Here is a 25,730-nt window from a genome sequence, read left to right on the forward strand (position 1 = left end):
GTGTATTGGATCATAAGAACCGGCTGGTCGCAATGTTTTCTGGATCGGTACAAGACAGATGGATGTGCGATCATATTATGGGTAGTGGTGTGAAATTTTTTAAATGTTTTTGGTGAATCATGATGACTCATTACTTGTGAATTTTGGTGAGATATAATCTTAAGCAGTTCCCAGATTAAAGAGTAGCTTCAATATTGCATGCAGGTGTTTTGAACGAAGCTCACTCAAGGAGCCCATGTAACTGAACACATTGATATGTTTTTACAGCAGCTGCTTACTGTTTATGCTCTCACTAAACCAGCAACGAATAGATTATCAATGAGAGTCATGAGATAGAGAGAAACCCATATAAGTAATTCTACCATATGAGATTCCTGAGTCGACAAGATCGCATGGAATAAAACATTGAAATTTAGACCACCTAACCCAAACTTTAGTCTGTAGAGGTGCCTTTTCAATGCTGACTATATGTTATCTCAACAGCCACAGAATCTCTTATCTCAAGAAGGTAAGCTATAATAGGGCCATCTGCTTGCATACTTATGTAGTCGCAATTGTTATTACATAATTTAAAAGCTGGAGACTTGTTCGTTAATCCTTGCCATAATAGCTACCCAATAATCACTGCTTACAGCTCGAGAATGATTTGAGAATATTAGAATGGAGAGGATTGCTAAAATCTTGGTTGTCCTGCAGTAACATTGTCATACATGGATTTTGGGTGTTTTCCCTTGAATAAAGGGTTGTGGGTTTTTGGAGGGGGTAAAAAAATACATATCTCGCAGCTTGGACGTCCAAACAATTTTACAGTACCCAAGAACGCAATTAAATATCAGGTCATGCAGACAGTCCTTATCTACATAGTAACATACATTTAACATTCCTCTCATGGACCATAAAGAACTTCATATGCACATTCATACGGTACTTTAGAAAATTAACATTAGAAACAACTTTTAGCATTTCAATTTCTAAATCATAAGAAAATAAGATGTAGCTTTCGGCAACAACCATCAACCAACTTGCTTGAGCTGCTACAATCATTTAGAGATCTGTGGTGAACATCAAACTAGCTGGATTTAAGCAATTAGGAGACGAGCGAGCATACGCTTGCATAATAATCATGGCAAAGGGCAAAGCAGATAAACTTTGCAAATAATACTTTCATTCCAGCCAGCACAAAGGCTCTTATAATTTATATCAAAACGAGAAACAATGTGGAAACAGTTTCTTCTGACAAAATACAGAAATACTTGACACTTCAATTGTATACCAAGCACTTTCAAAAAGTTGTAGAGCTGTGAAAGCGTGAAGGCATGTTGAACTCTTTAACAGACAGAGACACAACGCACGTTTGTTGACAAATTTCTGAGGAACATCCAATAAAGTTATGAACCTAACCAGTATTCTGCATGCCAGCAGCAATACCCTTCATGGTCAAGATAAGCGTGTCTTCCAGCCCCGGGGCATATTCGCTTGTGGGATTCAACCTCACTAATTCAGAAGCTGGTTTGCCAGAATCCATGATCTCCTTTGACAAATGTGGCCTCATGTTTACATGCAAACTGGGATCCCTGATCCGCTTCAGTGTGCAAGCTTGACAAACATTCAGAGTGGTTATGTAAGAATCACGGAGACACAATCTCTGCTTCAGGTAAGGATTGCCTTCGAGAAGATCCTTGTGACCAGCAACCTACAGAAGTTTCCACAGTTCACATTGCAGGACCAGATGTGAATCTTTGATGATTGGAAATATATATTAACAAAATTAAAGTCATCCAGGATCATATGCGGTAAGCCATATGAAATCAACTTTGGCGTTCTACAGATTCTACCTTGTGCAGGTATAAGTGGATGATTATAGTATAAATATCAGAGTACCTCAAATTTCATTTGCAACAAGATTAATGAGCCTCACAATTTAAAAGAAGCACCAAGTATCACTTTAGGCACTATGGCTTTATAACTGGTTTTGGTAGGATGATTAAGAATTAGAAATTTTTATTAGTAAATATTTTGTGAAATGAACAGGCCACTGCTCTGTTGTGAAGGGTTAGACCTACTACAGCTAGCTTCTCTTTTTTTGCTCCTGTTCTTGGATGTAACATAGAGATTGGATGTTTCAAAGTGCCCCATATAAATTGAATTTTCAGCACTAGAAAACGAAATATATCGCAAGCATGATATAGAAATCAATTCCAAGAAAAAAGACTCGCTCGATGGACCAAATTAAGAATGCAAACTAACACAAGGACGCACAGACACAATTATGATCCCTAAATTGTTACAGATATTCACAGAGCATAGCACCTTAGGCCTGCCCTAACTGAGAAAGTCGAGTAGTCTGTCATCAGGTTGACATCAAGAAAAAAAAAATTATGAAAAGAATCTGAGTTTGGTTAGAATGGCTGCTAGCAACAATGACAGTCCATAACAATTACCAAGTTGGCCTTATACTAATCTTATCCCATGGAAATTGCAGCATGTCTAATACAAGGTATGTTCAATTTGTATAAGCTGAACAGCAACCATTTGTTGTTGCTTAAATGGTGCCCAGAGTGGGACTCATCACTTGAAAAGCAACCTGTGCCTGCTAAAAGTAGGTCATATGCCCTTGTTCTTGGTAATCATGACCGAGCAGTAACCCACAAGAAGTTAGGAAAACTAATTTTCCTCCCAATACCTTGAACAGGTTATCATATTTTTATATGAAACAACAACAGCTGCAAGTATCTTAACAAGATTTATGCCCCCCTACATTCTAAAATTATATAACAAACAAAGTCCATTCCACATCCTGCAATCTAACGATAAGCTTAATATATATAGAAGAGTAGAGTTCACCTGAAGAAGAAGGTGTTTTGTCTCTTCATAGTTGGTTCTCAGTCGCTCCCCAAATGGCCATAAATCTTCAGACACAAGCAATTTGTCATATAAAGCAGCAATGCCTGGATCTCCCTTAGCAAAAACCATCTCCACCAAGTCTATTGTGACCCTGAAAAATGGCCATCCATTGTACATTTCTTGTAGCATATGAAGATTTCTGATATCCTTTTCCATGACGTGCTGGAATGCTGCACCAAATCCAAGCCACACAGGAAGGTGAAACCTTGTCTGTGTCCAAGCAAAAATCCATGGGATTGCACGAAGTGATTCTATGCCCCCACTAGGCTTCCTTTTCGATGGCCTGCTGCCAATGTTCATCCTACCATATTCCAGCTCAGGTGTGGCCTATTATAGAAGAAAAGGATTATAAATTTCATATGAATATTTATTATTTTCTATAGAATGAGAGTCAAAACAAACATGTAAAAATCTTTCACTAACAGAAATACACCAGTTACCAACCCCCTCTTGCCTTGTTGGCCAGATTTTCTTCCTTTTTAAAAATCGGAATCTTGGCAAGAGTTCACGGATTGGTACCAGCCTCTTCCCCTTCAAAAAACAGAAATACGCCAGCTTGCCATATTTTGCATAACAACCCTTACTAAATGGAGACATATTAAACCTAGGAAATGATCAAAAGATCATATAATGCTCATATATCATACATACACAATTACCTGATAAAATAATGACCCAGAATCACGAAAAATTTCTGAACACTTGATGCACAGATAAGATCAAATGTATGGCTACCGCACAAGAACAATAACATAATTCCTACTTCAACATCCAAGCAATTTCTAGGAGGCCTTTTCTAAGGATTTAAATCATATATGGAATGCATCAGCATTCCCCTATTAATACCAAAAATTAGATTATCAGACAACATGAAGGATGGTCCTGGAAAAATCCAAGCAGGCAACCAGAAATGATGGCTAAAAACTTATCTGGTAGGTATCTTTAAGAAAATGCCACACCAAATTGGCAGCTGCATACATGAGTGCAAGATTACTTACCAGGCGGAAGTATTCGACAAAGCGTGGTTCTTGAAAGACAATTGAGCGATATTCCTTTGTGGCTACCAAAGCCATCTCATCCATCAGTAAACGCCATTCTGGCTTTGGAGAAATTGGAGGGCGCATACCATGTTCAAGGGTAGCTACGGTGAAACGTTGAAGAGTTCTAAAGCACAGATGTTCCTCTCCGAAAGATTGCTCAATGACTTCACCTTGAACTGTCACACGGAGCGATCCGTCAATAGTGTCGGGTGGCTGAGACAATATAGCAAGATGAGTAGGGCCACCTCCTCTCCCAACAGTCCCCCCTCTTCCATGAAACATTGTCAACTTCACTCCAAATTGCTTAGCAACCTTTATGAGCTCCTCTTGAGCTTTATATAACTGCCAAGCTGCAGATAAACGACCAGCATCCTTACCAGAATCTGAATACCCAATCATGACCTCCTGTTTTCCATTAATCTGATTTCTATACCAGTCTATCGAGAAGAGTCGGGCTAGAGCTGCAGGGGCTGCCTCAAGATCTGCAAGTTTCTCAAACAATGGCACAACTCTCAATGGTTTCTTCACACGGCATTCACGCTGCAAGAGCTCGACTGCAAGCACATCTGATGGAGCAGTTGCCATTGAGATGATATAGGCCCCGAAATTATCATCAGGAAGTTCCGCTATGACATGGAATGTATCTAAAACATCAGCAATTTCCTCCGTTTGGGGAAGATCAGGACCAAATAGAGGGCGCTTGCCTCTAAGCTCAGACAACAGCCACTCCTGACGTTGTTCTTCAGGCCAATCACGGTATGATCCAATTCCAAGATGTCTAGTGATAGCATCTATAACATCAGTGTGCCTATCAGACTCTTGCCTGATATCTAGTCTCACAAGAGAAAGGCCAAAGATTGATACTTGGCGCAAGAAGTCCAGAAGGCTACCATCAGCGATTGGTCTATCACCACAAGAGCAAAGTGATCTGTAACAGAGCTCAAGGGGTTCCAGAAACTGCAACAGAGAAGCATTTGATATTAAACAAAACAAAAAGAAGGTAACATGCCCATTAAATAGACAATAATTCATTAAAATATTTATACATTAGTGTGTGAACAAAAACACCTATTTGTGCATGCATTTGCATAGATGAAAAATAAACAACAGAATGAAGATCAGTAAATTGCTATAACAAAATGCAGCTTAGAAAGAAAGTTATGTAAAAAACCATGTCTTAATGATAGAGGTGTCATGTTCTTGACATCATTTCTCCATTAAAAAATTATTTCCTGATTATATGAAGACCAATGACATCAATTCACCCACATATATTAGTAATTGATAAAGAAGTATGGACATTTGTTCCTGATTAAAACAAGCACTAATAGGATTGATAGAAAAGAACCTGCTCAACATTGGTAAAAGTTGCTTCCTCAGGAATGTCAGAAAATCCATTTGACAATAGATGACGGGAACGTTCACGCGTATTATATAGCTTATCCCTCACATCACCAAGTATAACACGATAAGGTTCATTTGGAGGAATTTGTTTCCAAAACTCTGCATCAAAAACATTTCTACAACAATTAGAAAAGCACTTCATTAAAGACCAAACATATCAAAGAAAGCAAATGTGATCAAAAGATTTTTCAACTATGGATTATAAACTGTAGATCAAAGCCTATCAGAGAAGATGGAAAATTTACTAATGACATGGTCAGACAGTAAAAAGAAGGATGTGTGGTAAGTTTCCTGAGCTAGAAGATAAGTAACTTATTCTACAAGCACCACATTAGAAAATTTACTGATAACAGCATGATCAATGGTGTGCATACCTATATAGTGTTTTGCATCTTTCTTTGAGGACTGGTGCAGTTCATTAGCTCGAACTCGTAGTTCATCGCTGCAGCGCCACATGGACAGCTAAAATCAAATAAGATGGTGTCAGCATATGTAAAGTGTACAACTATATAAAGAAAGAGCCTTCCATCAAGTATAAGATGCCAAGAGAGACATAAGTCTATAGAAGCAGGACTGGATGGTTTGTAATACCTCAAACATTAAATCTTCTATCTGGGAGTAGTACAAGTTCGCAGCCATTAATCTAGCCAATAAGCATACATCCCTTGTAACCTCTGGAGTAACTCTAGGATTTCCTGCATAACACATATAGGCATGAAGTTAGCAAAGTATATAAGCAACAAGTGAATGTCTATATCTCCTTGATAACTAATATAGACAACTTCAAATAAAATCATATAGCCAATTATACATTACAAGATACAGATTTAAGATTTCAATGTCCAGTAGATCTGAGAACAGAACTCAGTACATTCCCTCCCTACCAAAGTTCATCACTCTTTGCTAAACAATTAGAAAAAATTGAACCCTTGAAAGAGTTCCCCATCCATCCCGTTGTAAAAAAGATATCCATGAAAAGAAAACTTTACCATCACGATCGCCACCCATCCAAGAAGAAAACTGAATAAGAGGAGCATTATAGGGAACGCGCTCATTGATCCCGATGTTCTTCAGAGCTGTATCAACATGGCGCAAGAATTTTGGCACTCCCTTCCAAATTGTTTCATGAAAATAACTCATGCCTGCTCGCATTTCATCCTGTGGAGTTGGCGGTGTTCTTCGGATTTCATCAGTTCTAAAGGCAGCTTGAATCTGCAAACAGAAAACAAAAGCTGAGCTATTCATTAAGCGAACAAGATAAAAATCCGGGTCATGAGCAACATCAAAAGAGTTTTTTTTAAAAAAAGATGTGATTCTTTTTACTCTTTCCCTTTTTTAAAGAAGATGTGGCAAGCAATAACTGCAAGTACAAAGATAGTAGCTAACATGTTGTGCATGGGCTCTTTCAACTTGACTTGATCCTATACCTACTATAAACACAATACTGGATTAAATGAAAATTTTTATGGTATTGCTAGCTAGAGAAGATTATTTTGACAGGAAACTAAATACAGGACTTTAATTATGATGGCAGCAGAATACCAATGTTAAAAGTTTAAAAATTGTGCTTTTTCATCAAAGTTTAAAAAGTTTAAAAGTTAAAAGTATAGCACCGATATTCAAAGTTTAACATCACTTACGTTGAGTTATTTTTAAATGGCGCCATGTGATGCAGCATATGGTGCAGCCAGCAAATACTCTGACTAGCTAGACCATGCCAAGCGTCATAAGAGTCAGCAGATTCATGGGCGAATACCTCAACAAGCAAATATTTTAGCTGGATTTTCTACAAATTTTCCATTAGGAACAAAACTGAATTTTAGCCAAGTTTCCAAATTTGTGGTAGAATAATTCCAGCGTGTTTCCTTATTGTTGAGACCTATTTTGAGTATGATTTTATATCGGATTTAATATCCAACTTAGGCTTAGGAGATCATGTCCTATATATATGTATCTACTACTTTATATGTGGTAGCCTTTTGAGATATTAATAAAATTCTTTTCAAGAGAATTTTCTTTACCAAGCGAAGGGTTCTTCAATCCAATTTACTTCTATTTGCATGTTGATCTTCGAGGTGTAACTTTGACGATCAAATCAACCCTTCTTCCTTTCCCGCTGCTTCATCATGTGTGCTCCAAATGCAGAACCCAGAGTGAAAACTCTAATTTATTAAAAGAAAATGATGCTAACAAACATTGACTCTTCTGCCTCCTGTAGAATTGGTGAGTTTCTTATTGGGTATCGTAAGGATACAGTTCAAATCCAGCCTAGGTTCTTAATCTTTGAAACTTGTAAGATACTTATTATGCAATCTGTTCCATCTTTTCCCTTCTAAACAATGGTGACCAAATCTCAAGTGTACAGTTATTAGTCAACCAGCTAAAAACTCAGGAATCTCATTATCATAAATTATAACTCAAAAAAGAGAATGGATACTCAGCTCTAGGAGCGTCGTTATAAATACCAGTGCTCAGAACGTGCCTTGCACGTTAGTTAGATAAGAGAGACAATATGGGAGCTGCATGACAAGATAGAAAAGAAAGAAATTCGAGACAGGAGTGCCGAGATAGGGTGAAGATAAAAGTCGAATGGAGACACATTGGCCCCACATCGGGGAGTTCACATTATATATAGCAAGTATAAATATTAACAATGTAGTGGAAGGTCAGGGTTTAAAAAAATAAAAATAAAAATAAAAACAGCAGCAAAAGCACAGATCCCTGGACTAAAGTCTAAATGATGATACAAGATACATGAGAGTCAAATTACCTCTCTCTGAAGAGCTTCATCAAGCTCCTGCTTGTCATCGGGAGTAATGTCCTTGGCATTAAGTTGTGCCAAACAATTCCTTATCCTGAAGAAATACTACTAGGATGTAAGAAAATAAGGATTCACATTTATATCAACAATATAAGATCTGGATGCCATTATAACTGTTTGTATATGTTCTGTTAACAGCTAAACGTCCTCCAGCCCAAAGATATACTTATGAATTCTAGTAAGCCTTTCCCCATGTGCACTGAGCTTGTGAGAGGATAATTGATACAGGAAATGATTAGAATTTTCATAAAACTTAAAATTAGAACAAGAAGATATGCATGGGTAGCAGGCAGCAAACTACTAAACTGAACAATCACATACAAATCCAATAAGAAATTTCTTGAAAGAATTTTTCAAATAGACCAATCCAACATATTCTGAAATCCCGTAGACAGACCTTGCATGTTTCTGAAGCAGAGATCTGCGGATTGATTGAGTAGGATGTGCAGTGAAAACCAGATCGACTGTCTGTTTCTTGAGAGCATCAAAGACCTCCTGAGGCGACTTCTTCAGCTGCACCACGAGCCTTTTAAGAGTTTCCTCGATGTCTGACTCGGTGGGTGCAGAATTCTCATCGGCAAAATCTCCCTTCTTCAGCTTGATCCTCCTCCGATGGGCGATCTGGACCTCCTCAGCCAAGTTGGCCAGGTTAAGCATGTGGGAGAATGAGCTGGCAACCACAATAGAATCCCCAGGATCCAGACTGGTGAGCTCATTCCCCAGCTCATCCAGCTTCTTTAGGTCCTGCTTCCTCCCATACTCGGCAGAAAGTTCGTAGCATTCTTGCACCTACCAGCACATATATATTTCCTCATAAATCTACCAGTATTTCATTTCCAAATAGCTTGAACTACCAAGAGATCTACTTTGATGGACTCGCTAAAACCGTAAGCTAAATCACATGGGGCACGAAGCGGAGTTCGAATTCCACCAATTGTGGTGGTTCACTCTTCAAGATCAACAGATGCACATTTTATCATGCATATAACTTGCATGAGTTCTATCCCACAGAGACATATAACAAAGAAAAAGAAAAATCTTAATGAGAAAACATCTAGTATAAGGTCTAATTAATTTTTTTAAAAAAATCCCAATTTTTTTTATCAAAAAAAAAAAAACCCAGCAAGAAACGAGCTTCCTTTGTTAGATCCAAAGACAGATTATCCAGAATTTATCACAAAAGGCACTAGAAAACTCAGAACTGAGGTTGAAATCCCAACTTTTCACTAGCAGCGAGATGGATTTCCTCCGTAACCAACTTTAAACTGTTTTTTTTAAAGAAAAGCTACAAAGTTCGCAAAATCAAGCCACGGTAAGGATAAAAAGACCGAAAAGGAACAGATTTTGGATACCGTTTCTCTGATATTTTCGCCGTGCAAGTCCTGGAGGATGTCAAGAAAGCGATCCAAGAGCAGGGCATCGTACTCCACCAGCATGTCGTCCTCTGACACCTTCCCCGGCGCCAGGAGCCTCAGCTGCGCATCCACCGATGCATGCCTCTCCAGCGAATTCTTCGACATGTCTCTTACTCTCCGATGAGCGTTCGTTCTGCACTCGGCCACGCTCTCTATGCCTCTCTCCCCCTCGCTCTATATAGAGGAGCACGAGAGGCCCGGCCTTTGCCGAGGGGCGAAGGGCATCCAACAGGCCCTCCTATTGCAACCACACGATAAAAACCCACGAAAAGCTCCCAACTTTCCTTCCCTCCCCTACGAATGAATCCAAAAGGGAACGAAAGAGAAAAAGGTGAGACGAGGTTTGGATTTTGGGCGGAACGAGGGATGGGGTACGTATGAGACAATGTGACGCTGCCCTCCGTCAACTATATCTACCAGCTCACCGCTGAACCAGTTCGACCATATATAAATATAGATTACAAAAATATATTCTACCCAGTATCAGTATGTATCATATTTCTGTGTGCTGAATTTCATTGCACCGCTGCAAATATAGGCGGCTGTAATTGTCGGCATGCATGTTGTGCACAGCCATGATGCACGCCGTATAGAATATATTTTATAAAAAAAAGAAAAAAATTAGAATAAAAAGCATGCATTTTGCATTAGATTTGTTCATCAATTCAGCGTTGGAACTGATTCAGCTACAAAATTTATGTCTTTGACCATCCCTCAAGGAATTCGCACCATCATTTACCCCTTTTTTTTTTTTAATTTTGACCTTCCCTTCTTGGTTTTGGTTTCAGCAAAAATAAAAGGCCTAGATTCATCGGTTTCATCTTGTTTGATTTCAAGAGATCACTGGCCCAACGGCAGTATTCTCCTCTAGTCTGCCGTCACCACGCCTCGTAACACACCATTAAGATATAGAATTCCCCGTATGAAGGTTTCAAATTTGTCGCTCTCATGGCACCGCGCATGCCAAATGACGTTTTATGGATGTTACGTTGGATAGAATCTAATTGGACAACTGATAGGAATCGTCCTCATCCATCCTCTCTCTTGTAATATATCGGTAAACATGACAGCGACTGTGTTATTTGCTTCCAACCAAGAAAACTTCTTCCCCATAGAGCTTGCAGACTTCGTGCGGGAGGACTCGGCCTCGAACTGTTTGGTAGCTTTTGTGTCTCGATTGATCTGCCGGCTATGACTAACCCATCCAATTTGGACGCTTGAATGCGAACGGGAGAATTGGAGTTTGAGAAAAAGTCATTCGCTGATAGAGAATAACTTTTTTTAAATTTTATATGAATATCCTTCTAAATATTAAATTTTGCATGAATACTTTTTCAAAATTAATATTTGATTGTATTCCCTCGTAAAATACTTGTTTTGTTATTTTATTCTTTTTATCTTTATTTTTGCATATATATTCACACCATCTAACGCCGTTAATAGTTTCAAATTAAAATAACTAAAATATCCTTAATGAGTAGATGTGCAAAAAAAATTATAATTTCAAAATTTCAAAATTAATTTTCAAAATATATGTTATGTTTAATTAAAATAAATATAATTTTTATTAACAATGTTAGAAGAACTGTTATATTAGGGGCATATATGCAAAAATAGTATTTTATGAGGTACAGAAATAAATATAAATTTTAAAAAAATATTCATATAAATTTGAATTTTTAGAAAGATATTTAAGAAAAATCTATAAAAAAATCACCTACAAAAACAACGTTTCCAAACCTCGGGCTGGCGGCGTTCTAAGCCTCCTACAGTCGCAATTTCCAATAAGTTTTAAGGGACTCGGCCCGCCTGCTTTGACGAAGCTGTAGCCCCAAAAAAACGATTTTCCACGTTTGTGGCCCCCATCCTCCATGAGTAGTTTCCATCTTCTAAGACAAGATTGTTGGAAAATAGAGACTAATTTATTGATTTATGAAATTGCATATACCTATAGAGAAGCTAGTGGCGCTACAGGTTAATATATGGCTAATTTTAGTGGACTACCTTGTAGATTGCTATATTAGATATCCCTTCTAATTTGTTAGACATCTTTTTTTTCTGATTCCCATAGATGTATTTATAATAGATTCAACGTTTTTACAAGAGATTGATATAATAAATTAGTTTTTGACCATGACCTCTGAATTATCTATTTATTCTTGTGCGATCATGATATTTTCATGCCTCTTATCACAGCTACAAATCTTCTAATAGATGGACTTTCTGCAGGTGTTTAATACTCATTGTGTGGGTGTTCCACTAAGGGAGTGAAGTAATAATTTTTATTCCAAGAAAAATAGTACATTCTTTTAAGCCAAAGACGAATTGTAATTTTTATTGACAAACAAACACATGCTCCCATGCAATGTATCTGGCGGTTAGAGCGGGCTTGGATCCATATGGGATAAAATAAAGAGGATTTGAGGTTGACGAGATCTCTCAGCTACTGGGGACAAGAGAATCTTTAAATGACTATAAGCTTACAGGTATAATAAGCCGGACAGTTTCCAATAATTCTATGAATTCAAATAACCAAAAGCATAAGAGAGCCGATGCAAAAAGATTTCTTTAGTGTCTTCCAGGCTCAAGTGGTGGTTTAGCGGTGGCTGCCAACACAAACATTTCTTTCGCATTGGAAGGGCCATGGGACCTGGGCTTAAAGTCAAAAAGGAGGGAGCCTGACGTAACTGGTGCTTGCACTTCCCCTCTACTAAAAATTTTCTGAGTTAGAGGGTCTGGTAACTATGCATTAAATATCTGCCAATTTGAATGGTTAGGTTGAACCAATACAAACCACCAAAATATCAAAAAATAGTTTTGTCCTGGCTGGCCTGAATTTCAAAAAAAAATCTGCTGAAAATTTTTTCCAAGCCAACTCACTCCAAAACTATTTCTGGATATTTATAAATTAGACCTAACTCAACATTTTGTATTAGCCTAATTTATAAATTTAATAAGATTTTCAGCTCAATCATCCAAACAGACCCTCAAGAGGCACAAACTCATGTTGTGTTAGGTTGGTAGCAGACAGAAAAACAGCTTGGCAGATGAAATTTTCAGCCATCTTTGTTCGAGCAACACTGTGCACAATGCACTTCCTGGAACAGAAGGAACAGAAGGAGCGAAGTCACTAACCGTGCACAATTTGGCAAAGTTCCAGCACAACTCTCCCAGCCAACCTTGAACGTGACTGTGCATTTGTCTTAGAAGGATTTGCCGTTCTTCCTGCTTTCATAAGTAACCAATTAGATGAAAAAATGCATTGCACAACAGACATCCGAAGCTAATTAGCCTGTTGATACTTGAATAGAAAATTATTCTGTAATACCATAACTAGTATATAAGAATTTATCAAAAAAATACCTAAACACCCATGATTTTGATGGATAACATTTCCACTGGATTAAAAATAGCCTCCATCCGTCTCCAGAGGAGGCAACTGACAAAAATCCAACAATTCCTCCCCATTGGCTCCAGACTGCATAACTTGAAATTTGAAGATAGCAATAATCATTATATTTTTGTTCCAGAATTAAGTATGAGGCAACTTACAGATGCTGTAAAATGTAGCTCACAGTGGTAAGGGAAGCTGAGGCACTTTGTTATGGCGAATTAAGAGACCGGAGATTTCACTTCAGATTAAATAGAAGCAATTGTTGCATCATTGCACAACTTTAAACTAATGGTTCCTATCCTCAGAGATCATAATGACAAAACAGCATGCTTATTTAATCAGCCAACCATTAACAGATGATGGCAACAACAATTTATGATACATGAGGACGGACCAAATTTCTGCACCAGGATATGAATCTGAACTAAGATTAAATGAAAAATTGAGGAGAAAAAAACTAAGAAGATACATGACAAGACCTGCCAACCATAATTACACTATGGAAACTGATGCTATGCACATTTTAACAACATGCTTCAGCTGGCACTCAGCTGAATATGAAGAAGAATGCTTGTAAATGCATTCCAGTTAGGTCATACGGTCACCCATCACTCCAGTTATCATCATCACCACCCTCATCGCCACCAACAAATGCCTGAGTAAATGAGATGAAAACAGCATGAACAACAAGAAAATCATAGCTTGAAAGGGAAACAAAGGGAAATGAGATGAGCGCAACCTGGCGAATTGCATTTGCCTTCTCTAAGATTGCGGAAACATTGACATTGGTGGTAGGCTGTGACACAATAGTTGGCTTTGATGTCGTGGTGCGCCTCAGGTTAAATGTCTGCACAGCATTGGCCAAAAAAGCAGTTTGATTAATGTAAATATTTAGCACAACATACTGAAAGCAAAGATTTGCATTTATTCTCTTCTATCAGTATTGGCAACTATATTTAATCATTTGGGATGTTGATTTCCCAGACCTCAATAAAACTCAGCCAATGAGACTCCAAACAAGAATTTAATCCTCAACATGAGGAAAATAATTGACTTCAATGAATGGATTAAGGAATAAGGTTATTTATTGTGTCTTTTCACAAAGACATTTATTTTATTTACTCATTATTCCCAAAATATCAACCTAAAAGGTGTGTTCCTGAGCAGTTCTTAACCCAAGAGCACCATCACTATTGAAAATATGCTGAGATAACCTGCCAGCACACAACCAATACTTGCCAAAAACTAATGAGAGTAGAACACTTCCATATAGATGAACATTTACCTTGTTCCTGATCTGAAGAAGCAACTCCTCCCTTTCATCAAGATCCTTATTGCTAGCATTCTCATTTTCCAGTCTTTTGTGTCCATTCAGCTTCTGCTGATCATGCTGCAAACATGGATTATACATGATGAAAATATACATCTGAGAGCACATTATATAATTCCAATTTTTTTTTTGATTTAACTGTCCTTTAACTTGTATAAGAATCAGACCATGAATTGTACAGACAACCAACAACTTGCATGAATGGTAGTTTCATAAGGGCATTTATGTTCTCTTCCCACCACATAAACAAGTTATTTTGACTCAATATTATTATTAAAACGAGCATCAGATGGAAAATGCTTTGCTGTGCCTGTTAGGGCAAATCTCCAGGCCAACTGCTGGCTTGGCAACTAAATATTCAACTGACCCCCATATATGGCACTAATTCCTGCCAGTGACAGCTTACCCCCATGTTGTGTGGCAGGAGGAACTTTTCATGTGCAAAAAGCCAGCACCCATTTTATTACCGGTTTTTCCTTAACAGTTGTCCATGAGATATCTCCCTCCAATTTAGCCTGAAGAATAAACTCTCTTTTATTCGCCGTCTGAGAATACCCTTTAACATTCAAAATTTCTTTAGAACCACAAATTTCAAAATCATGGATATTTTGATGAATCAATAGTCCAGAGATCGATAACATGCAAAGTGGAGGACTAACAGTAACTCAGCTAGTTTATAGAGTTAATTTTAAAGTTTTGATTCCCCACCTAGAGATGCGAATTGAAAAGGTTGGGTCAAGAACTAATCCAACTGACAAAATACCCCTAACATGACCAATGGACCTAATAATCAATCTAACTACCCAAACCTGAACTCAACTCCAAAATCTTCTTCTCTTTCTTTTCTTTCTTTCTTTCTTTCTTTTTGGGAGACAACAAGAGGAGGCTTCTGCCCTCACTCAATTGATTGAGGTAATAAATTTCAAAGAGGTACAAGCGCGACTCAAACCTAGGTCATTGGTAACAACTCTGAACAACTTTACCAACTAAACTAGTTGGTACAAATTAGCTCCAAAAATTTCAACATAAGCACAATTGGAATAGGGTTTTTCAGGTTGAGTGAAGTCCGATTGGTTCAAGTGGGATTTATGATAGCTTGGCTAACCTAATATCCACAGTATATGAGATAGATTGGACTGGGAGCCCAGATTTATGGGCTAGATATGACTTGGATCAGGTTGGGGACCCTATTTCAGATAATTTGTTTGGGTTGGGCTGCCTGTGACTTCAACTGAAACCTAAACTGACTTGAAATTGGGTTAACATTTTCCAACCCAAACCCAAAGCAAGTTAGGTAAATATGGCCCCAACCCAAACTACAGGTTTGATGGACCTATGTTCAGGTCCCCACAACACAAGCTGCCCCACAACCCCAAACCTCCTCCTCTCCTTTACTTCCTTTATGCAGATGATAGTGCTTAATGTGCTTATGATGGACTGGCCACAATGTCAGACCTAAAGAATGAGTTTGCGCTAGAAAATCTTACTATTAGATATTCAGCAATGCTAATTTGTTGATGACGTTAATGAAATAGAAAGCAAACTGACATCAAGATTGAAACAGACCTTGTCCCTGATATGATGAAGCAACTCTTCCCTTCGTTCCTTGTTATTAGCAACATGATTTGACTCTTTGTGCCCATTCAGCTTCTGCTGATCTTGCTGCAAATAACAGATAAAAGAGAATGAGAAAAAACACCAAGCATCTTACATATTATGATACTCTTAACAGCCTAATGTAAAAGGGAACCAAAAAATAGAATAATTATTACTGTATTCTTTTGGGGATGTGGTGCGATAACTGCAGATATAGATGGTGGCTTTGGTGCACTTTGTTCTTGCTGTTGAGTAGCAAATTTTGGATCTTGTAGGGCGTCAAACTGGTTAACACGGGCAACAGCATTAGCATCTCTATCCTCTCCTGAAGCAATTGAAGGTTTCGTTATTCTCCACTGCATTGGAGGGAGAGGTGGTGGTGGTGGCAGCTGATCTGAGGATTGCAATGTAGAGATCACTGGATCATCTGACAAGAAAATAAATCTCCCTTCCTGTTGATTTTTCAATGAGATAACAGATTCAAGACCAGGAAGGTCCACTATGGAATGAGATTGAAAAGACACTATGCCCTTCTCAGCCTCCAAAGTCCCAAGTCCATTGACTGTGTCTTTGCTGGAATGGTTCAATTGCTCAAATCTCATGTAGCTAGAGATGGATGTTGTTGAAGATGAAATTCCATGTGAATCACCAAATAACTCATGGTCTTTGCATCCATTTCTTTCCTCCTGTTCCCACAGCTCAGAGTTTGAATATGAGCGAGGGCTGAGAAGATCCTCGGAAGAATATGGACAAGACCTACAGAATGTGTCATCATCTGAATCTGAGCCACTGTCTGGCAAAGGAACAGCAGGTTCTGGAAGCAACTGAAATGATGGAAACATCAAATCTTCAATGCTTTCATGGAGATTGCCATTGGGAAATTCCAGTTTCAATTTGGATTCCAAACCATTCATAGGATGAAAAGAGATCTTCATGTGTTCAAGTGGTGGAGAGGATTGCTCTGAGTAATGTGAAGTAGAAGAGATAGACTTTTTCAATGATCCATGTCCAATCTTTTCTTTGCTGTTCTCTTCATTAGAATCCTGAGATTCAACTCCAGTTGGTGCTTTCTGGTGGTTACTTGGAAGGCAACTCTCCTCTGACTTCCTTCCTTCAGCATTCATAGTTCCAGTCGATGTAGTATGTGATGCTTTTCTAAGAGTATTTCCAAGAAATCTCTGTGCAAGGCCAGTAAAACTGGATGAGATAATATTTGTGCTTTGGCCAGCTTCGCTGCATTGTGACTCAATATTACAAGTAGCTGATCGTTCAGCTTCAGGAGCAAGACCATTGTTTCTTGTTAGATCAGGTTCATCAGGGAGAGCATAAATGCTAGTAAAGGATGGGGAACAAGATGACATCTGCTTGATAGGCCTATCCCCATGTAGGTATGCTTTGAAGGATGGGGAACAATTGGTTGCATCATGCTGTTGCACCACATTATATGCTTCGACAAACATGTGATCACCACTTAAATTACTCTGAACCAAGGAATATGAAGTAGATAGTGTCCCATCCATTTCCTTCATCGAGCTGAAACCATTTGATATGCTTTCATTTGGCATATCTAAAGTGTCTGATTTGGAAACTAATCCATGAGCGTGCAACTTAGTCTTTTCTGCGTCACTTGAAAAATCACATGCACAGCTTTTAGAATCAGATACAATATTCTGGCTTGCAGTATTTGGAATACCAAGATCTGGAGGTTTTGAAGGTTCGAAACCAAAAAGGCCAGCATTTGTCCACAGTTTAATGGAAGACATGTCAGCAGTATCAACAGAAGGAGAATGTTGAGATATGGATGTCTCTACTGGAGCTTCACTGCCTAATCTGGTTTGCAAACTAGGAATGCCTGAATCAAGATATAGATCATTGCCAATGCCTTCAAAGCCATTCCTTCTCGTAATGTTGTGATAATTATTTTCAGAAAAATCATTGGCAACAGAGCATTCTAGGTTGGAAGCATAGTCAGTCATGTGAGGTGACTGCACAAATTCCAAACTATTTGAAGAGACCAAGTTTGAAAATTTTGGAGACACAACTTGGTTCAAGAGCCCGTCAGATGCATTCAAAGATTCATTATCACAGGAATCAGGATTTTTCCCAGCTGTCACCGGAATCTTTCCGGTTCCAGATTCCATTCCTTGAGAATGGAAGTTAGATACAGAGTTCACTTCCCGTTTGGTTTGGCACTCAGCTTCTGTATCTGCCTCAGATTCTAGTGTATTAAGTGCATCCATATAGTTATCCGTCTCGCTTGTGACTTCATCAATGTGATTCACACCAGATAATGATACTGGTACTTTAGCAATATCAAACAAGATGTCTTCTTGCTCTGAGACTTCAATTTCAGTATGATCCATCTTTGGTGGTTCAGAGTTTACTGGCAGAGTCTCTGAATCTTGGACCTTATCTGCAATTATGTGATCGCACGATATGGGACTGGTAGACTTAACAATTTCAATTTTTTCATCCCATGTAACAGAAGATGATTTGTCAACGCTCTGCCCTTGCAAAGAATCATGTTGAGAATTACTATCTGCAACATCTCCATTCGGTTCATCATGTAAAACAGAAGCACAAGCACCACTTTGTTTGATATGTAACTCAAAATCAGACAGGCTATCATATTCTTGGACAACAGGCACCACTGAATGGTTTGTATCTGAAACTTGTTCAACATAGTTGGACCTAATCTCTGAACCAAAAGGCCTGGATTCACCAGCAAGTTCAGGATTTAATCTAATATCAGGTGTTGATATATTCTCGGTGGAAGAGCTTTCCGCACCAGTGCTTGGAGATGCAAAACGTAAGATGCTAGCTAGGCTGTTAGTTTCACATATATCGATATATAAGATTAGTGTAATATGTTCCAATAAAGAAGACAGGCATTGTTTACTAGTAATCCATTGCATGTTGCCTAGAATCGGAAGAACCATTCAGAAGAAAATACCTGTTATTGTGCCGCGATATGTAGGCTGCATGAACTTCTCCATTCCTCAGATGTGATCCTTTTCTCTGTGCACGTTTGTATGTTACAGAAGATTTTTAGGTTTTGCAAGCATAAAAACTGCAGGTCATCGCATGAAGACACAGCTAAGAAATATATGACCAATGCTTATGGTTTCTAACTACATATCATAGAAAGTATGACTAATTGGAGAACTTGTTTATTCACACCATAAACATTATCTTAAATGGCTGGCATAGTCCTTAACTTAGATAATGGAAGATTAAAGTTTTTGTAATAACTGCCAAGGATTATCTGTAATTTCTAATCCATTAACGAAGAATGTTCGACCATGGGCAGAGCCACATGGGCATGGGCTCTCTTTTTCCTTGGAATAGGAGGGATACTCCAGCCCTGAAGGTCAATTCAGGTCATGAATGGTCCATCAGAATTGACTCTTCCCAAAATTAGATATGCTTAACACAACTTGATAGTTGTCAAACTTTTGTTGTGCCATAGAAGATTCCAACTTGTTTTGCTAAATGATATTTCCAATTCTAACCAAACACATTTAAGTTCAAACTAGGCATGTTACTCCTGATAATAAGGTTGACCAGGGTCGGCGGAACCATTCCGAATCAGGCATTTCCGGTCATACCGAGCCGTCTCAACGGCGGATTAGGACGGTTCCGGCAATGAAAAAAAAAATACGTTGCCAAAGGAGAAAAAGGAAAAGGAAAGAGAGGAAAAGAGAGGGCGAGTAGAGGAGGGAGGGAGAGGGAGAGGGAGGAAGAGAGAGGGATGTGAAGGCCAGCTGACAAAGGCCAGCGAGCCGCACGGAGGACGCTCCTCCGGGCTCCACGGCTGGGTCCCTTGTTTCGTTCCGTGGCCAGCTCCTCCACAGAGCTTTCCTCCGCCTCCTGGCCGGGTCGCCGGCCTCCGCCATCCTCCTCTCTCCCTCTCTCCCCCTTCTCCCTCTCTCGCTTTTTCTCTCTCCCGTTCGTCGGCCCGTCCCAACCCGTGCCGCCGAGCAACCGGTTCGGGGCCTGATACCAGCACAATAGACCATGAGATTGACTAATATATACATAAATAATATAAAAACTTATTTTTTTTATATATATATATATGACATTTTTTGTATTTCGTATCACCTTGTAAAGCCTTTCAAGCAACTCATCTGACAAAGATTGGAAGACTGGGATTAGAAAAGAAAAGCAAAAATCATAGGCACCTTGAACTTCAGAGCTTTCTTTTCTTTCTGTGCATGTTCACCTTTATCCGATTCTGATAGAACCCAAACCCTCCTAAAATAGGATGGATCTGAATATCTCTTTAAGCAAGCTCCAGCACCAGCATTATCAAATCTGAAAAGTACAACCACATTATATGATTAGAAGAAAAATAAAAGTCTTTCGGACATATAATGCACACTAGTCATGAGAATCTCACTTGTCGAGCAGGTACAAACGTGGTGGATCACGACATTCTTCATAGGAATCCATCATAAAGGGTGGCAATTCATTGAATAAGAGGTGACTCTGTTCATTTTGGAGATGGGCATGCCAGTCACAACCTGAGATTGACATTTTGCTGTCAAGGAATTGAATTACCACGATCACATTGTTAATGAAAATAACAATTCCAACCATCAATTTCTACAATTTAGCCTGGCAGCAAATAAGGGTAACATACAACAGTTTGAAGATGCTTCAGGCCTGTGCATTGCAGTGAAATGGTGATTCATCTATTTATTGCTGCCACAGGGTAAAATAAAAAGTTTGGGTTTTGGTGGCTTCTTTTGCTAAGCATAGGGAAGCATCAAATTTGTTTGTGAAATTCAACACTGAATCCTAGTTCACCACTAACTGCATGAAGGGGCTTCACAAGCATACACTTTCAAATCCTTTGTCACATTAAATGAAGAAAAACAAGATGATCTATGATAATGAAGGACAATAAGCTGGAATATGCTGATTTGATTACTCAAACAAATGATGAATTTTGTCATGTTGGTATTATATCGATATAAATTGGTGTTATTTAATACCTTCCAGCTCGCAGCTTTTGTCTTAGTCAGCCTTTTATTGCCTTCTTTTTGAAACACCATGTCATTTGTCAATCCAATTCAGTGACCATGCATGATATTTCCTACTTATAATTAATGTTAATTTGTCATTAAAATAAGTATGGTGTAACAAAAAAAAGGCTACTGATTTTTTATTTGTCCAAAAGATTTGCTTAGAATCACTTCAATATCTATATCATGAAAGCAAATCTTTTCAAATGACCAAGCACAAAACATCTTGCCGCTAGAGAAGAGCAAAAGCTACATTCTTGTCTCCCAAGTGAAAATTGTATATTAAGCTAAGAACAAAGAAATAAGAAGCCAAACAAGGCCGTATTACTTCAAGACCAGCCAAAGACATGTAAATGTGGTGTCGTGCCTATATATTTACACGCACAGATATTGGCAAAACAAATGAATTGGCAGAAATTTTGCACACCCTAGTTTTAATACAACTGATCTGCAATCTTAGAATTAAATCTATCTTCTACTAAATTAACTGAATGCTTGTAGTCAGAACTGGTAGAAGGCTTCTACAGGTCTCCAGAGGACCCTGACAAATAATAAACTAATGCAGGCCCTTTTCTGATAAGAAATGCTCGACAAACACAAACTAACAAAAACCCATGGGGCATCTTCTCGGTCTTCTTGGTAAAAAAAAAAAAAAAAAAAATCCTCCAAGCGACATTTTTATGCTCTTGATCATACTACATGGTGGCAACGCATCAAATACACATTTATCCATAGCTGTGACCTGAGTCTTTTGAAGATGTTGAGTTTCATGTCCACATCTCATTCTTGCCACCATTTCTGAGCATAATAGTCTTCAATCAGCAATATAACTTAAAACTAGACAGCTTCGAACATCCAGAACGACCAGGCCATTAAAAATCAAGAAAGAGTCAGCTTATGCTTTATGGATGACAACTCCAAGCAAGATAGCACCACAAAAGAATTGGGCAGATGTGCACAGAATTCTAGCGCAGAAGAAAACTAATAGGAAAATTAGTTACACTTCAGACCTGACATAATCGATATTTGGTCGCACTTATGTATAAAATATCTCAAAAAAACTGATACCTGCTACATAAGCAAAATGTATATGGCTTGTTGGGCCCTGAATGGCCTTCTCAAGTGATGGAAGTGCTGCTTCTATGTTCTTTACTCGAGTCAACATTTTACGCCCCCTTCCAGCTGTAGCTGTCACTTGTTCGTGCAGGTCATGGAAAACATCTGCAGCAAACCTATGAAATTGCAAAAACATTGTATCAGTACAAACAAGATAATCCATGATTTGCATGGTCACAGGTCAAACGTTGAATAAAGGGAGGAGTAAAAAAAAAGAGTTACAAAAGAAAGTAGATCATTTTAGCAGAACCATAGAAATTATACATAATCTATGCACCACATAATGTTTATTTATAAGCATACCACCTGGACAGGGCATATTGTTAATTTATCCAAGCATACAGCACATACAATGTACATGGCTGAATATAGATGATGGTGTTTTTAATGGCTTTCTATGACCTCATCACCAGAAAAATGTTTGGGAACTCATTTTTCCCTCTTGAGATTTTATTATTTATGCATGAGCTCTCTCTCTCTCTCTCTCTCTCACACTCTCTCACAACTGCACATGCACATTCTCTTAAGAGAATAAAAGAGAGGTGTATTAGTTGATCTTGGGACAACCAGTGGCCTAGCCTAGTTTTTCTATGGGCTTGCTTTAGTTGGAAGTAGAATAGCCAGATGTAGCATGCACAATTTAAGCACAAACCTATACTTCCTTTGCATCGTAGCAAGGAATCAGGCCCCAACGGGATGTCTTGCGGGACACCAAAAGGGGTACCATCCCATGTGTCGGGACAGGAGCGTCTCATCATCGTCCCAGCATTCCGATCGGCACATCTTGGGACATCTTCTGTCCCAAGTGTCAGGACGGAGCGGGACAGCAGCACATTCCGTTTCATAGAAAAACTAGAGCAACTCATCCCATAGAATTTAAAACCTTGCATCATAGTTTCCAGCTAATTTATTAATCATCAGGCCTTGGCTCCCAGCATATTGTGCCTCATTAAATCCAGCATTTCCTACTCACACCTACCTACCCCTTTAATCTCAAGAGATAGCCTAGTCCTTAAAATAAGGTTGGTGTCCACACACAAGGACCTGCACTATTCAATCCTGATTGTTCAACACCAAAACCCTAATATTGACCTCGTTTGGATGCAAAACTATACAATCTTCGCTAATATGCTCGAGACAGTTCATTTTTCCTCTACATGGCTCCTCCGAAAACACTTCCTATCAGCTTTTAATCCCTAGAAATAAAAGAGATAAATATGTAATTCTTACATAAAGAGCCTATTTTTCCAAAAATCAAAAGGGTACTGTATTTTTCTAAAGATACTTTTTGCTAACAAACTATCTGCATAACCTCACACTGCCTAATCTTAAACAATCACTTGAAGACTCACATAGGTTGCCTCACAAGCTCAACTCACTCCAGCCCCCAAACTGTCTTTCTCCACTAGGCTGTTTCAAGTAACATACGACCACTGCTGCAAACAGCTGACTTCCCTCCCTCCTCTATTCTTTCTGCTACCTCTCCTTAGAAGCATTTGCACATGTGCATCTCCAGGATCTCCATTCCTTCTGAAATATCAATTGAGAGGAAGCCTTTCTCCTAATTAAAACATTTCAAATTTCAGTAATGATTTCTGGTTAGTCCCCTACCATCTTTGTCAATCCCCGTTCCACTCTTTGAAGAAATCATCAGCTACGTGATCCAAGCAGATTCCACAAAATACCTTCCCAACATATTTGAATTCTTGAATCTTCTCTCCTCCATCCAGTAATCAATTTCTAGAAGCCTAACATAATCTTCAAACACCTTGCCCAAACACATACATTGCAAATGAGTCCACATCAAACAATGTATCGTCATGCCAAGTTACTCTTCATGGTAGTCCATCTACCTGGACAGCACACAGACCCAAATTGATAAAGACCACTATCCCCACTCACATCAACTTGCTCATTTGAATTGTGCCGGACATGCGAACCCTCCAATCCGCCCAACCACCGCAAGTTGTTTTCCTTCATACATATTCCTCAAAAGTACCCTTCTTTTTCCAGGAAATTAAATCAAAAAACAATTAACGTAAAAGAAAGGAGTATTAAAAATATTTTTTTGGTAAATAAAAAAAATCATAAAATGCTTAAGCACAAACATATAGATTGATGACATGACGACATTATCCTCTGAATAATGCATCATATGAATCTTGAATTGAAACGAATTAAAACATTTTGCCGTAACTGAATCTTTTAAACCTACATAACTTAATGAAAAAGAAGACGAAAAGATCTCTTTAAATTTCCATGGGCATTATAATACCCAATTGAGTACCACAGATTTCGCACCATTTAGCAAGAAAGACACGAATGCCAAGAAATCGACAAACAGGATAACAAAAAAAAAAAACAAAAAAGAAAAAAGACATAGCAAGAAAAAGAAGAAAGAAAGAAGAAAGAGAAAAAAGAGGAATTACTCGGCGAGATCGCCCAGCTGTCTCAAGATCCCAACAAGCCCCGCTACCGCGACCCCATCCAAGAGAGCCTTGGAATCCTCCTTCTTGGCCGACCCCCGGTAGAGCTCCGGATCTCCCAACCCGTACTCGTTCCTCACCTCGAACCGCACGAGCGGCATCCTCGCTCCCTCCCTCTTCGCTCACTGCAGAGGAGGAGAAGCCGGCTCCGATGGGGGTCTGGCGGAAAAGACACCTCGATGCCCGGCACTCATCGCCAAGGCCAACCGATAAAGGCTTGGAAGAGGCGAGCTGGCCGGCGGTGACCGGACTCTGGCGAAACGAGACGACGACGGCCTAACCGCCTGAACTCCTCTCTCTCTCTCTCTCTCTCTCTCTCTCACGCGGTCCCGCCCGGTTTTCTGTGTGCTCGATCGCATCAAGACTCAAGGCATCGCCATTTTGACAAATGAGAGGACACTGCCGGAGTTGGTTGGGTGGTTCTATATACACCCCCCCTATTGCTCAGGACACCCCCCAAAAATTAAAAAAAAATTAAATACTCTCTACACCCCCCCCATTTGCTAAGGACACCCCTAAAAAATTAAAAATTCCTAAATTACCCCCCACCTTCCCCACCCCCTCACCTAAATTGCTCTCTACACCCCCCAAACCCCCCCCCCACCCCGCTCTTCCCCTCCAAAACACCTCGCCAACGCCCAAAACCCCCCGTTCCCCCTTCTCCCTCTCGTCGCCGGCATTCTCCCGATCTCCGACCACCTCGCCGGCTTCTCCCGGAACCACCTCGCCGGCTTCTCCCGAAATTTTTTTTTTTCACGGTTCGTGCTCTGTTCGGCACTGGATCGCCGAACAAAAGGCTTCTGTTCGGCTGAACAGTGCCGGACAGAAGCCTTCTGTTCGGCACTGTGCAGCCGAACAGATCTGTTCGGTTGAGGGTTGCCGAACAGAAGGCTTCTGTTCGGCACTGTTCAGCCGAACAGAAGCCTTTTGTTCGGCGATCCAGTGCCGAACGGAGCACGAACCGTGAAAAAAAAAAAATTTGGGAGAAGCCGGCGAGGTGGTTCCGGGAGAAGCCGGCGAGGTGGTCGGAGATCGGGAGAATGCCGGCGACGAGAGGGAGAAGGGGGAACGGGGGAGGAGGGGTTTAAGGGGGGTTTGAGGGGTGTTTTTTTTTTTCTTTTCAAAACGAAACGGAGGAGGAGGAAGGGGGGGTGTATGAGAAAATTTCAAGGGCAATATGGTAATTACACTAAA

The 25,730-nt window shown here is 39.4% G+C and overlaps 1 protein-coding gene and 1 long non-coding RNA gene across 2 annotated transcripts; both read right to left on the reverse strand.

Annotated features, from left to right (window-relative positions):
• Positions 1–1,143: 1,143 nt before the first annotated feature.
• Positions 1,144–24,934, reverse strand: LOC103701209 (uncharacterized). Its single transcript, XM_088708859.2, has 21 exons — positions 24,480–24,934; positions 22,003–22,166; positions 20,307–20,430; positions 20,089–20,221; positions 18,858–18,922; positions 16,081–18,730; positions 15,875–15,970; positions 14,264–14,368; positions 13,718–13,825; positions 13,584–13,633; positions 13,333–13,402; positions 9,522–9,758; positions 8,567–8,958; positions 8,119–8,203; positions 6,338–6,560; positions 5,940–6,043; positions 5,723–5,810; positions 5,293–5,447; positions 3,903–4,901; positions 2,845–3,231; positions 1,144–1,693 (listed from the first exon to the last, which is right to left on the reverse strand). Exons 1-21 carry the CDS (start codon positions 24,635–24,637, stop codon positions 1,397–1,399), a joined length of 6,690 nt encoding a protein of 2,229 aa, XP_088564985.2. The 5' UTR covers positions 24,638–24,934; the 3' UTR covers positions 1,144–1,396.
• Positions 12,510–13,282, reverse strand: LOC148700520 (uncharacterized). Its single transcript, XR_015972458.1, has 3 exons — positions 13,160–13,282; positions 12,948–13,062; positions 12,510–12,809 (listed from the first exon to the last, which is right to left on the reverse strand). It is a non-coding gene; the product is annotated as an uncharacterized LOC148700520 (long non-coding RNA).
• Positions 24,935–25,730: the final 796 nt, after the last annotated feature.

This window comes from Phoenix dactylifera, chromosome 12, assembly GCF_051530095.1.
Source record: "Phoenix dactylifera cultivar Ajwa chromosome 12, Ajwa_hap1_PhDact_Kaust_v1.1, whole genome shotgun sequence".
Classification (NCBI taxonomy): domain Eukaryota; kingdom Viridiplantae; phylum Streptophyta; class Magnoliopsida; order Arecales; family Arecaceae; genus Phoenix; species Phoenix dactylifera.

What these genes read in the sequence shown, in the direction of transcription:
- LOC103701209 (XM_088708859.2), bottom strand. Translation starts at nt 24,637, where the DNA reads ATGCCGCTCGTGCGGTTCGAGGTGAGGAACGAGTACGGGTTGGGAGAT. An exon ending in CTTTTACCAATGTTGAGCAG is followed by an intron (nt 4,902 to 5,292) that starts GTTCTTTTCTAT and finishes TCTCTGTTGCAG; the next exon opens with TTTCTGGAACCCCTTGAGCT. An exon ending in CAAAACACCTTCTTCTTCAG is followed by an intron (nt 1,694 to 2,844) that starts GTGAACTCTACT and finishes AAACTTCTGTAG; the next exon opens with GTTGCTGGTCACAAGGATCT.